This window comes from Cyprinodon variegatus, unplaced genomic scaffold (assembly GCF_000732505.1).
Source record: "Cyprinodon variegatus isolate N-32 unplaced genomic scaffold, C_variegatus-1.0 Scaffold153, whole genome shotgun sequence".
Lineage (NCBI taxonomy): Eukaryota > Metazoa > Chordata > Actinopteri > Cyprinodontiformes > Cyprinodontidae > Cyprinodon > Cyprinodon variegatus.
The window spans coordinates 498920-512460 of NW_015150606.1; the positions used below are offsets into that span (position 1 = coordinate 498920).

General features: G+C 38.8%; 1 protein-coding gene across 7 annotated transcripts in view; it reads left to right on the forward strand.

The window, feature by feature from the left end:
• The window catches only part of LOC107086442 (poly(rC)-binding protein 3-like), a 26620-nt gene that overhangs the window by 5641 nt on the left and 7438 nt on the right, over positions 1 to 13541 (forward strand). For 2 of the 7 annotated variants that reach the window (XM_015377382.1, XM_015377383.1), the window contains exons 1-6: positions 3107 to 3223; positions 3311 to 3427; positions 7714 to 7845; positions 8038 to 8166; positions 10149 to 10292; positions 12111 to 12152. In XM_015377382.1, the coding sequence (XP_015232868.1) occupies positions 3212 to 3223; positions 3311 to 3427; positions 7714 to 7845; positions 8038 to 8166; positions 10149 to 10292; positions 12111 to 12152 (576 nt within the window). In that variant the 5' untranslated portion in view covers positions 3107 to 3211. The other 5 variants (XM_015377386.1, XM_015377381.1, XM_015377380.1 and 2 more) reach the window with 5 other exon arrangements.

Consider the following 13541-nt stretch of genomic DNA (forward strand, 5'->3'; position numbering starts at 1 on the left):
ACTTTAAATCATTTTGCAGACTTAGAATTGATAAATTAAAAAAATAATAATTTTAACAGATAATTTGAGAGTGGAATTGAAAAATATTCTAATGAAAAAGTGGAGTTTTTTAATCTGTAAATCATAACTAGCTGTCTGAATCCATAAGCAGACTCTCCAGATTATTGGTAATAAATCTGTTTGATTTTACCAACCAATGAAAATCTGACAAATTTGCATGATCTGGATGGTTGTATTTTGTTGGCATGACTGTGATTTGATGAAATATCAGCTGCACAATTTGTCAGGTGAGACTGTGTAATTATATATAGGAGCCAATAAGAAATTTATTTCAGTTTCCACATGGCAGCAGAGCCTGTGATTGACAGACAGTGACTTTCAGCCAAGGTCAGTCGCTGCAGGAGCTTTTCTGTTTATTTAAAAAAAAGCATCTGATAAAACAGATGACAAATTTACACAATATTGTATGTCATTTAACATGAATCATCTTCGTTCTATTGTTTCCTCTTTTCATTTGGATCCTAGAAAAAAAAAAAAATAAAAGTGATTTTCCTTAATATGAAGCTTTCTGCTGTCCATTACACGCCTCCTCTGAATTTCTGAGGGAAGTCATCCCATTTTTAAAAAAGCCAAGCTGTTGCTTTCAATCCGGCCTGCAGTAGTCTGGATTCTTGCATCAGGGAATCCAGCTGCAGATTAAAAACCCTGCAGCAGACTCCATGTGATCATTTAGATATCTTCTTTTTGAGTCAGGTGGCGGGTTGTGGCGCCCTCTTGTGTTTGCTCTGATATTTCTGAGTCCTGATTGAGTGTTACATCAGAGTTAAGGCAGTATCAGAGAAAATCCAGGTTAGATAAAAATAAAACTCTTTTGTTTTTAGATTGTTTTTTTTTTTGACTGAGGGAACATTTGCTGCCCTACATAAAACACACATATTGAATCAGTTACAAGGGGAAAATGCTTTTATTTTTAAGATTTGATCTGGTGAAAACATCCTAAAACACCAAATTGAAAGAAAAAAAAATGTGGTGAAAAGGTATTAGTTTTTTGCCGCTTTTAATTTTTCTAATTTTAAGATCAGACATTTTGCTTTTTCAGTTAAACCCTTACAGAACCAGGTTAGTTATTCAGTGTAAATACTAAATGAAGAAACCTCATTGTCCCATAGTAAAGAATAGATCCCCCTGCTAAAGCACCTGTTTGTTTAAATTCCATAAGCCATATCCAATTAATTGCTTTCGGACTTGTAGAATCAAGAAATCACCTAAATAAAACCTCTTTGAAAATATAAAATAGACTAAAGGATCTTTAATTCACAAAAAGTTGAGAAAAATGTCAGCAAACCCAAAGGCTTTAGGATCTCAGCTGACCATTATCCATAACAGTGGTAAACCTTCCCAGAAGTTACTAAAATGACTCACATTAACAAATTATTCTAAAAGAACTAAGAGCAACATCTAAAGCAGTGCAGTTCTAAGTTGGATCTGTTAGGGAAGGTCTTGATGATTGCGCAATAAGAATAGACATCTTCCATTGAATTAATGGGAGAGTTTTAAGACCCAAACCACTGGAGACCACACAACATAAATTTAATTGATCTCCTTAGCCCAAATTCATAACAAATGTTGGGTCAATGCACTTTACAGAGCCAATTCAATCAAATCATCCACACAGATCAGTTACAATTTGTCTATCCATGGAAATCAAGCTGATTGCATGCTGTCACTGACTCCTTAGATTTAGTTCCCATTGGATGAGCTTGTATAGTCAGTGGACGGTCGCTTGCATTTTGCCACCTGATTGGGAGCAATTCCTCATACCAAGTATACCGGTGGCCACAGTGGATGGGAAAAAAACAACCCTTTAAACGAGAAAAAATCTCAAGCAGAAGCGGGCCAATTCTGAGTTTGAGAAGACAGCATAAACACACAAAGAGCACAGAAGCATTGATCCAGGAAGACTTTGTTTGAAAGAACAGGTTTATAGTAGTAGAAGTATCTTTTTTTTAGGAGAGAAAAACAACAAGGCTGATGATCTCTAAAGCTCAGGTTTATTAGATAAGAGGGAGCATATAGTCAGAAAAAACTAACCTCAACCGATGTTCAGGGTGAAAAGACATCTCTACAAATAAACAGGACCAAGTATATGAATAGTAAAGAAAGAGAACATTAGCTCACAGCCAAAAGTAGCAATCTGATGCTGCTTTCCAGGACGGACAAAATGCCAGGCCAAGTGTGGCTACTATAAAGAAAAACAACAACCAAAAAAATAGAGGCTTAAGGTTATGTCATGCATACTTGGACAACTCTGAGAAAAACAATTAGAGCCAACTAGAAAACTAGAGCCCTGCAGAACTGGGCTGTACACTCTGCCCCCCTTCCCCCCTCTACTCCTTAAGAGGTTTTCAGGTCCTCCGGCAGCCTAAGCCTGTAGCAGCATACCTACAAAGATAGCTCAGGAGGATACACTGCTTTTCAGACTTAAACTAGAACATTAAGATCTGTTTAATTTACCCTTAAAAAGATTTAGAGGGATTGATAGTTTTTCGGGGAAAGTTTTCTAAGTACTAACAAAGCTAAAGTAGAAGTTCTTGGTGAATTAAACCTCCCTCCTCGATGGTGTAAATGACTTCTTGGAAGAATTTGCAAAGACATAGTTGCAATTTTGTTGCACCTACGTGGCACAACCAGCAATAAGCTAAGCTGAACAAATACTTTGTCACATACAGTTTGTTTAAATAGCTTTGCTCTCTTAAAAAGGGAAATTATCTTTTGAAAGTTGCTTTCTGGATTTACTTAAATTGTCTTTGTCATCACCTTAATTCTCTGGTTCCTTTTTTTGCCATGGCAGCTGACCGGTTAGCTGATTCCACCACCACCTCCTCTCTCACGTGACCACGCCCCTTCCTTTCACTTCCAATCCCGACATGGAACCCATCAAGGTGCAATCAGAAGGCGGTCTAAATGTGACTCTCACCATCAGGCTGCTGATGCATGGAAAGGTACAAACAGCTGTTGAAACCTCTGGCTTCTATGTTGATTTAGGATTGAAAATAATCAGTTTGTTCTTCTTTTGCAGGAGGTGGGAAGCATAATCGGAAAGGTATTGATCAAAAGTACTTTAATTGGAGCTTTTCAAGTGAGATCTAAGTTGCAAGGAAAGATCTGACTTGTTTTATCTACTTTTCAGAAAGGAGAAACTGTGAAGAAAATGCGCGAAGATGTAAGATCTGTCCTCGTAAGATTTATCAGCCGATTGGGATATAAAACAAAAAGTAAATACATTGCATATTTTCTGCTTTTTTTCCAGAGTGGTGCCCGCATCAACATCTCGGAGGGGAATTGTCCTGAGCGGATAGTGACAATCACCGGGCCGACAGACGCCATTTTCAAGGCCTTTGCCATGATTGCCTACAAGTTTGAAGAGGTAAAGCTTTAGTTGAACATCCTAGTTAGAAGAAATAGCTCAATTTGGACCACATTTGGTCCCCATATCTGTCCTTATATTGTATGTAGTATGATTTACAATTTGATGTTAGAACTACTAGAGGGCATAATAGGTGTCATGACCACTTAATCCACATTGAAACAGGCAATGACCAAAGCACCCGACAATTAAAACTATACCTGAACATCGAAAAAATTCTAAAGCACAGTTGATTCCTCATATTCGCATTAGACAACATCTAAACAACATCATGTTTTAATGATGTCTTTTCTAATGTCCTTAGAGAGACTGTGTTTTTATTGTCTTTTCTTTTTAAAAAGGGCATATTTGCTTTTCTCAGCTTGGCATGATTCACGGACTACAAGATTCCAAAAACAGAGTGTGTCGCTTGGAGCTTTTGCATCACAACCGTAGCTATTTAACTGGTTCTAACCTGATGATGCTGACTCCGTTAGTCCCTCCTTTGAAATTGAGCTGTACCAGTTCTTAACCAGACTGACATAACGTATATGTCTTATCAATCTGTTTCACCAGCCTAAGGGAAAGGAGCCTGTATTTTTTCTTATTGATAGCTACTTTAGCATAAAAAGCTCGCTACATTCCTATCCTGCTGTAAAGAGCTATAAGAAATCTGTGAACTCTGTGTGACACATGCAAATGTTAACACTTTCATATGGTTTGTTTTTTGGTAATGGAGAGTTTTAGCTGGCCGCCACATTTGTTCATTTGTTAATGTATGTTTTTCCAGTTCTTTTCCAAAAGGCTGTTTTTGCAATTCGACAAAATGTATCCATGTGCGTTTCTGCTGCATAAAGTCATCCGTTATAATGTCCATGTTTGGTACAGCAGTCCAGAGTTACTTTCCTTTCCTGTTGTATTTGAATCAAGCCCTTGTTACTGTCTTCTCTTATCTCATGTCTTCAAGGTCAATGGAAGGGCTTCAGAGTTGTGGCTATTACTTTATTGTTTTCAAACAGATGCATAAGCCGATGTAGCCAATGTCGGTCCTCTAGTGCCATTGAAAAAAATTAATGGTTAATGGCCAGGCCTTTGCATACCTTACCAACATACAGGGTGTGTTGGAGCAGGGAGCATGCAAAAGCTGCAGAACAATGGCCTTTAAGGACTTATGTACCCTAAAGGTTAATTTATGCTCCTGATGCATAGCCTCTACAACAGTCAAATCTGTCTCTGTGACGACGGCTGCAGAACCTCTGCGCGGGTGGGGTGTGGTGCGAATCTCAAAAAAAATCCTGACTACGCATCGGATGGTTGCAAACCCGAGCAGACCTCAAGCACAGACAAGAAACAGCTGTGATTGGTCCTTTGTATGCTTTTCCGGTTGTCTGTGTGGTCATCCTTCTCGATTCAGTGCTGGGGCACGCTATTTTTAAAAACCAAGGAACCACTACAATGGACAACTACGACGAAAGTTTAATTGAGGAGGTTCGCACCATTAACAGTACCTTTTTTCTCTTCGACGTCTAGCAACTGTAGATACATCTTCTTGACCGTGATATCTTGCAGACGCTTCAGGATAAACACTCCCGCCAGCGCCGCTAAAGTTCTCGTTACCATCCGCTGAAGTTCTTGCGAGTTCTCGGAAAGACTCCCCCTTGCGCTTTAGCGCGAAACTTCTTTGAGTCCCTAGAAATTCCAGACTGACGGTGCAGAAGCAAACCAGCTAAACTGGTTTGCAACCAGACCCAAGCAACATTTGATGCGTGCAGTTGCAGAAGTATAATCCGCCCTTAACCCTGAAGCATTATAAAGTTCTTAGCTTTGACATCTTTTATCTTTCTGGTTCTTTTACATTTTTTTTGGTCATAGACTTTACTAATGAACATCCCACAATGCAACATGTTTTCTGGAATCCTATTCTTCCTGTTTGTTAATTCATAGCTTTACTTCATTACAGAGTCAAAGAATAACATTCTCTTTGTTTTTATTCTGTTTTTCAGTTGCTAAAATCAGTACAAACTACTGCGTCTAAATACATTGTACGAAAGAAATATTGAATTCTTTACGCATTTCTGGCATCAGCTCTCAAAAACCCAAATCTGTAAAGTTTCTGCTGTCGAGTGGTAAAATATTGTTAGGAGAAAAATAGAAAGCAAAGAAAAAGAAAGCTGAATCCCTGTCTCCTACTTGAGTACCGGGTATGGCTCATCAGGAAGAATACAAAGCAGGCTCAATTATGTTATGTAGGACAGAAATGTGCTGATCTCACCTTCCAGCACCCTCTGAAAATGGGCCAATACTCTGCTTTCATTAGGCCGTCGAATCTGCGTCGGAGAATGGTCCACAACATCGCAGATGGGCCTACCTGCCAACAGATCACTTAATCTCTGCAGGAAATTGTTTCTGCAGACTAAGACAAATGGGAAAAGAAGATGCCTGAGCTGCTCATAGTATTCTGATTAAATATATTCCTTAGACTTGGATTGTCAAAACAATTTACAGTAAATGATTAAATTTTTCATACAGTACTACAGGTTAGTATTTACTATAATTTAAACGCTGCATAAACATATGAATACAGTTCCCCTGTAGAAGGATCACCAGTTATTTCATAAATGCTAGAAAAAAACAGAGGGATTTTCTAAAGATAACTAGACCATCAATTCCTCAATGATTTGACACTTTCCGTGCACTAATGAAACATTACATGGAAAGATTTGACTATAAGGTTTTTGGTCCATTTTGAGGAAAAGAGGGAAGCTTACAAGACTGAGAAAACCGTCTTATATAACAGAACTAGATGTAAATTATTTATCACCCTTAAAAAAGGAGTAACTGGATTACGTTAATTTGAAATAATTTATTGTGTTTAAAAGTTAACAAGTTAAACCATTGAAAATAAATTAGGTTGAATGAACCTCATTCAATCAGTTTTTACTACAACTACTTTGTTTAAGTTGGAACTGCAAAGGAGAGGTATGCTGTTCCACACTCTTTATGTTCTTTGGTAAATTATCTACCTGTGGTCCTGATCTTAGAGAGTTGTACATTTTAAAGTCCAGGCCTAGGAGTATATTTTCCCCTATAATAAACAGATAGCAGCTTAGCTACTTCTTCTTCTTAATGACATCGAAAGAGGTTTAAGTCGCATAAAATGTGTCCTACCTTTATATCTCGGGAACACAATAATTTTACTTAACTTTTGACCTGTTTTTTATGTCAGTAAACATAACTCAGTGTTTATTGATGCTCTTTGTATGCTGCTCTTCTTATAAACTCTTCTATCTAACTTGAGAGGGTCAGATCTGTTTCTGAAGGAGTCATGTGACAAAGACTGCCGTTTATAGCAGTCCGAGGTACCTTTAAACCTTTAAAAGTTGTCTGTTTCCCTATCTGCTGGTCCAAAGCGGTCTGCTATCAGATTCCAAAACACAAAGGGAGATGCTTTGATTATACGGCAGTGCTGCCCCTTTTAGAGCCTCCTTTAGGGGGCTCCAAACCTAAAGGTTACATGTCTGTCGCCTCTGTTGGCTAAAAGCTACACAGTGTTTCTTTAAGACAAAGTCTTCGGGGTTGTAAATTTATGTCAAAAACTAGGAAGAGTAATTCCTTCAATATATCAGCAATAGTCTCACTCACAATTCATCAAACATTGATGCTTGTCACGTCCCCTGCACCTGTCATTTACTCTGCGCGTCGTTCAATGATGAGACGGCTACCCCCGTCATGTCAGTATGTGCCACGCAACAGGCTTTAACCATGTGTCAGCATTTCATGAGGTTGGAGTGAGAATGTGTTGGAATCCCATGACCTACCTCCTCTGTGGTCCAAGCTTACTTCCTGTGTGTGATGACACCACAGGGCTAGATTTGCATAGAATCTTCATGGAACCTAGCTTTTTAAAATTTCATTTAACTTAAAATCCGTATTCGTTAACCTAGTGAGGCCACTCTTAATGCATCATTATGAGATTAGTTTGTATTAGACTTCCTGATACACCTTAAACCAAATTTCCCAGTCGCAAAATGTTAAAACCACCCTTTCAAACATGATTTGAAATTTAGGCTACAAATCGAACATTTGTTGCCTAAATTTACTTCTTGTTCTTCATGACATCACGATGGGCTTAGTTTAAATAAAGGTTGAGTTGGGGCTCTTGGGCCCTTTTGCCAAAATGACCAAACAGAGATTTTTGGACCTTTTTTGAAACCGAGTCGGATAGTTGATGCATTGCAGATGGCAAAATGAGATACATTAATAATACGTTTTCAATAAAACATTGAATTTCCTCTCCGCCTCGTCAGGATATAATCAATTCAATGAGCAACAGTCCGGCCACCAGTAAGCCACCAGTAACCCTGAGGCTCGTCGTTCCTGCCAGCCAGTGTGGCTCCCTTATCGGGAAAGGCGGTTCCAAAATTAAAGAAATGAGAGAGGTAAGCAGCAGTTTTGCCATCTGTACAATAATCAGTAGATACCATCATATGTTCCTAAAATCCTAAAATTAGCAGATAACATCATTTTCAAAACCTTACATATCATATGCTACCTTCTGTTAATATAATTAAAGCTGATCAGGTCAGTGAAAGATGAATCAATGATGTCTTCTGGTTTTATGTCTGCACTAGTCCACAGGAGCTCAGGTGCAGGTTGCAGGCGACATGCTGCCCAACTCCACCGAGAGAGCAGTGACCATCTCTGGAGCGCCGGAAGCCATCATCCAGTGTGTCAAACAGATATGTGTGGTGATGCTGGAGGTACAGTGGCAAAGGGAAAGGGAGGGGGCACACACTTAGAGCATTTTCCGTACTCATGGATGAAAACTAGTGCATTTGATACAATTATGATCCCTTGAGTAAGATAAGAACTCTCTTTTAAATGATTCACCTGTGCAGTTAGTTTCTTTCACAAGGGAACAACATTTTTTTGGTCAATATATGAAAAGAAGATGTAAAAAAAACACATTTAAAAAGGCTCAACATCTGTAGAACACCTGCTAGGGGTTTAACTGATCAATCAGCGTGGACAAGACGTCTTCTTTTTCCAGGACATGTCCTACTTTTAATACCTAAAAAAAATGTCCGGTGGGAATTTCAAAATCGCAGAACCGAGCCGTGAGCTCCGGGTTTGGTCCGGTGCAGGGAGCCAGCGGGGGACGGAGCGATGGAACCCGAACCGGTGACTGTAGCCTATACAACGGCGGACAAAGGCAGGCTGGGGGAAGCATACCGTCACCAGGTTTGGGTTCGGTCCAGCCCCGGAGCTGATGGCTTGGTTCAAAGACCCTGTCCAGTCCAGTCAGCGACCTAGCAGCCCCCCCCCCCGGGTCCCCCTGTCCAGTGTCCTACTTAACAGAAACCCAAATCAGGTCACCATAGTTATATAGGCAAGAAAAACTTAAAATATGTCTGTCCCCACTGTGCTCAGTTATGTCAAAAATATTTTAAGGTTTGTTCATCATTAGCTAGCTAACTATATCTTTCTCTTGCTAGCTAGCTAGCAATCTAGGCCTCTCCAACTATATATATTTGTAGTGACAGAAATAGATAGCAAAGGACTCACTAGGTACATTTACAGGGACAGAATAATCAGATTGAAACCCTGATAAGATTAAAATATTTCATATAACCATGTCAGACTGAAGACTCTAATCCGATTCTGTCCGTTTGGAAGGATATTTCGTTACGAACCAGATCTTTTTTCGACTGCCCTTCCGTTTGCCGTCTATATACACACCCAGTCAGATATTTAGCATTTTACTCCTGACCTTCTTACACTGGCTTTTGGTCCTTGGTGGAAAAAATGTAATGTGCCATGCTGCCTTTTACCCCTGTAGAGAAGGAGCATTAGCATAAGCTACTGCTGAGGCCTTAACATTGCTAAAATGACCACCAATACCCAAAAAAATAAAACAAAGGTGCGTCAAAGGTCCATTATGAAAAACTAGGTCAACAGACACGACTGAAGCAAAACAAATGTGAAGTGCATTCACAAAGGGTAGCTAGATTTGAGGATAAGCGGACAAGTACGGGTGTATTCAAAAAACAGTAACTACTACTACTACTTTCGGAATGCTACATGTATACACAAACGTCATGGTCAGATAATTTTATTAAGTGTCCTTTTGATGAGAGGTTTTGAGTTTCCAACTAACCAAGGTTTAGATCGAATCGGGATGCACATGTAAGCAAAGCTACCATGGCCTTACCAACCTTCTCCGTATGCATTTAAGTTCTCTGAAGTATCCCGACAACAGACTACTTTATCCAGTACCAATTTCTCTTGATTATTGTTCTCACATGTCAGAGTTCTATGTTGGATCTTCTTGCACCATTAATTTTAACTATCTGCACAGCCAGTTCTCCATTGGGCCTTCATGATGGCACCAGCCATGGATGCTAGGACTTTTGTGACATGACTGTAAGTCTCCAGAATATGGACTGAGAAATATATTTAAAGAGCACTATGTTGAGTCGTCATTATCCAGTTGAAAGTGATTTTCCAGGTAAATCCAGGTGTAGTTGTGCACTGAACCACAGTTTGGATATTTTATGTCAGCATGAACACAGTGAAGAGCACTTTTGTGTGTCACAGGTTGTCTTCCCCGAGGCACCGTCCCTTTTGGTCTCACTTTATGCAACTTCTGTCTCTCTTCTTTTCTGCTCTAACACTCTCTCCACATCTCCCCTCCCAACCTACCTCCCACCCCCCCCACTCTCTCCTCCTTTGCTCTCCTCAGTCCCCACCGAAAGGTGCCACCATCCCTTACCGCCCAAAGCCTGCCTCCACCCCTGTCATTTTTTCAGGTGGCCAGGTAAGAGCAGACCCACTGGGGGCGTCCACAGCCAACCTCAGCCTCTTACTGCAGCACCAGCCACTGCCTGTTAGTGTCGCACCAGGTTTTACTCACGTTTCCCCCCCAACCCTCACTCCTCCTCTTCCTGCCCCCAACTAGCATGAAACTATCCCCACTGTTTACTCTCACCAAGCAGTCTGAGCCACTTGAACCAGAACTGAGATAAATATCTAAAAACATCCATAAGTTTCCAGCACATGGGAACAATTAATGCTCAACAAGAAACATAGCAGATTAACTTTATTAACAGAACCTAAAACTATAGACATAACTATAGGTTGATAAATTTAACTTTTGATGGTTCCTTATTTCCTTCTTTATTTTGTGCAACACTTGCACCAATTGGACATAAAAAAAGGTAATGCCTCCTTTCCAAATAACCATAGAATTGCACTTTAGTCCTCATAACATGACAGATGTTGATTACTTTTCTATATTTTGAAACCTTAAATCCCAGGTTTTGCAATTAAGTGTATATTTTTTTCCATTTAACACATCAAGGGAGTATAATCTAAGCCTGGCATTTAAAAAAAAGAAGTATTCCTTGTGCATACATTGAAATAAGATATTTTTGTTCCATCCCATAAATTGGTAAATTGGTTAGAAAAAAAAAAAGAAAAAAAGATTTTATTGTTTTATTTTTTTTATTGTTGAAGTTTTATTGTTTTTGTTACACTAATTCTGATGTATATATATATATATANATATATATATATATATATATATATATATATATATATATACATCAGAATTAGTGTAACAAAAACAATAAAACATCAAATGAAACAATAATCAAACTATTGCAAATGAAATAAAAGATTAAAAAGCATATTCTCAGAGGAACAGGGTGGGCTTGCACCTAATAGAGTTTGGTCAGGGTTGAAATATAAAAAGATAAAAATAAAAAGAAGACAGTAAGAATTACATCTGAATGGGTCATAAATATTGCTAGAACATAAAACCTAATCAGGATAATGTCTACTTAGTCACTTTTTCCCTTTTTTTTCTGCGCCAAAGTTTCAACAGATGATACTTTTTCCTTCCAATCTGCCTTGTTTTAAAACATGCTCTTTCTATAACATATACATATATATGGAAATACCTATCCTTAAAAAATGTATAGCATCTGCACAGTATTCCTTAGGAACAGATTAGCCTTAGTGTCTTTTTTAAAATTACTCGCACACTCGTGTGAATGAGGCTGCAGAAAAGGAATTGAAACTGCAATTCAACTTGAAAGAATATTAAACTGAATTCTTAATTAAATGTCGCTTACAATCAAAGAAGACTAGTTCTTATAATGCTTATAACAACTTTTTCAACTGTGATTGAATTATCCTGGAGTACCCCTGAAATAGATTAAAAAACCTGTCATGTAATCACTACAGTAAACCCTGTCTATCAAAACGAAGTAAACCTTTGGGGGGAAAAAAATTACATTTAGGACTAGATAGTCTTCTTTTCTTTTCTAAAATAGTTTTTATCTTGTTGTTTTAACATATTTTAACCTCTAATTTAACTCGGTTCTGACCTCGGTGGCCCTGAAAACCACAACACATTCAGTAGGTCCAGACTTTTCACCCCCTTAAGGGTTTCTCCTCTGGTTTTCTCCACACTACCCTTCTGTCTGAGTTGTTCCTTATTGATTTAGTTCAACTGGATCTGACTGATAAATAGAAGCAGATACTATTACAGAATGCATGGCTTTAATGTCATATAGAAAAGAATATAAATCAGTTTAGGCTGTTATCTTATTCATATACTTTGCAAATTTATCAGAGCATGTTTTCGTTTGTTCAGTCAACCCAACATGGTAACAACCAGCTCTTTTCTTCGTGTTTACAGGCTTACACCATCCAAGGACAGTACGCTATCCCTCATCCAGATGTGAGTGCTAACCCCGCTAGGCAGCCAACACTGCACTCTTCAACACTCTTTCTCTTGCTTTCTACCCACTCTTATTAATATTAATGAATAATATTAATATTATTTCTTATAAATGTGCATTTCCTGTCTTCTAACTTTATAGCTTCTTGGCTACCTTTCTGTTTCCGGGTTTAAACCTCATGGGCTTGGCCTGAAGGGCACTTTTCTTAAAATAATTTGACAGACAATATGCTTTGTTAAACTATATTAAATGTCATCTAAAGGATTAATTATTTTTGTCTCAAATGAACATTATTTGGTGCGACTATGTTTTTCTCCATTAAGCACTAATATCGTTGCATGTCTTATAGGAATTGCAAAGAAAATCACCTAGTGGGCAACAACCTGGACTAGGTTCAAAATAAGGCCCGGCCTTTTTGGTCCCGGCGGCCCACCATTGATGTTATATTTTATGGGGTGACGCATAGCATACTGTAGCACATATACACACTTTTGGGAGGTTTCAAAGGAAATATATAACAAAAGAAATGAATCAGAAACTATTTTATAAAGAGGTTACTCACATGTAGCTAAGATTAATCAGTTCATCAGCAGACTGTTAGTGCTAATGCTAACCTTTTTTACGTGTCCATAAAGAAAGCAGCAAACTTTGCATGGCATCTGAGCCTCTTTAGCTCCTTAAGTAAGCAGCAGTGCTTGAAGGCTTGAACAATGTTCACGCAGGTGTCTTCTTTATTTCTTGGTCTTCAGTTGTACTGTTTGTCAGCCAGCTTCCTGATCCACGAATGCTAATGCTAGCTTAGCAGCCTTTTAACGTACCTGTCCAAAAGGAGAGTGGTGATCTTTGGTGGCATCTGCCCTGTTGCTTCCTTAAGTAATCATTATTGCTTAAAGGCTTGACCAATGTTCACGCAGGTGACTTCTTTGTTTTTTGGTCTTCAGTTGTACTGTTTGTCAGCCAGCTTCCTGATCCACGAATGCTAATGCTAGCTTAGCAGCCTTTTAACGTACCTGTCCAAAAGGAGAGTGGTGATTTTTGGTGGCATCTGCCCTGTTGCTTCCTTAAGTAATCATTATTGCTTAATGGCTTGACCAATGTTCACGCAGGTGTCTTCTTTGTTTTTTGGTCTTCAGTTGTACTGTTTGTAAGCCAGCGTCCTGATCCACGAATGCTAATGCTAGCTTAGCAGCCTTTTAACATACTTGTCCGAAAGGAGAGCAGTGATCTTTGGTAGCATCTTCCCTGTTGCTTCCTTAAGTAATCATTATTGCTTAATGGCTTGACCAATGTTCACGCAGGTGTCTTCTTTGTTTTTTGGTCTTCAGTTGTACTGTTTGTAAGCCAGCGTCCTGATCCACGAATGCTAATGCTAGCTTAGCAGCCTTTCA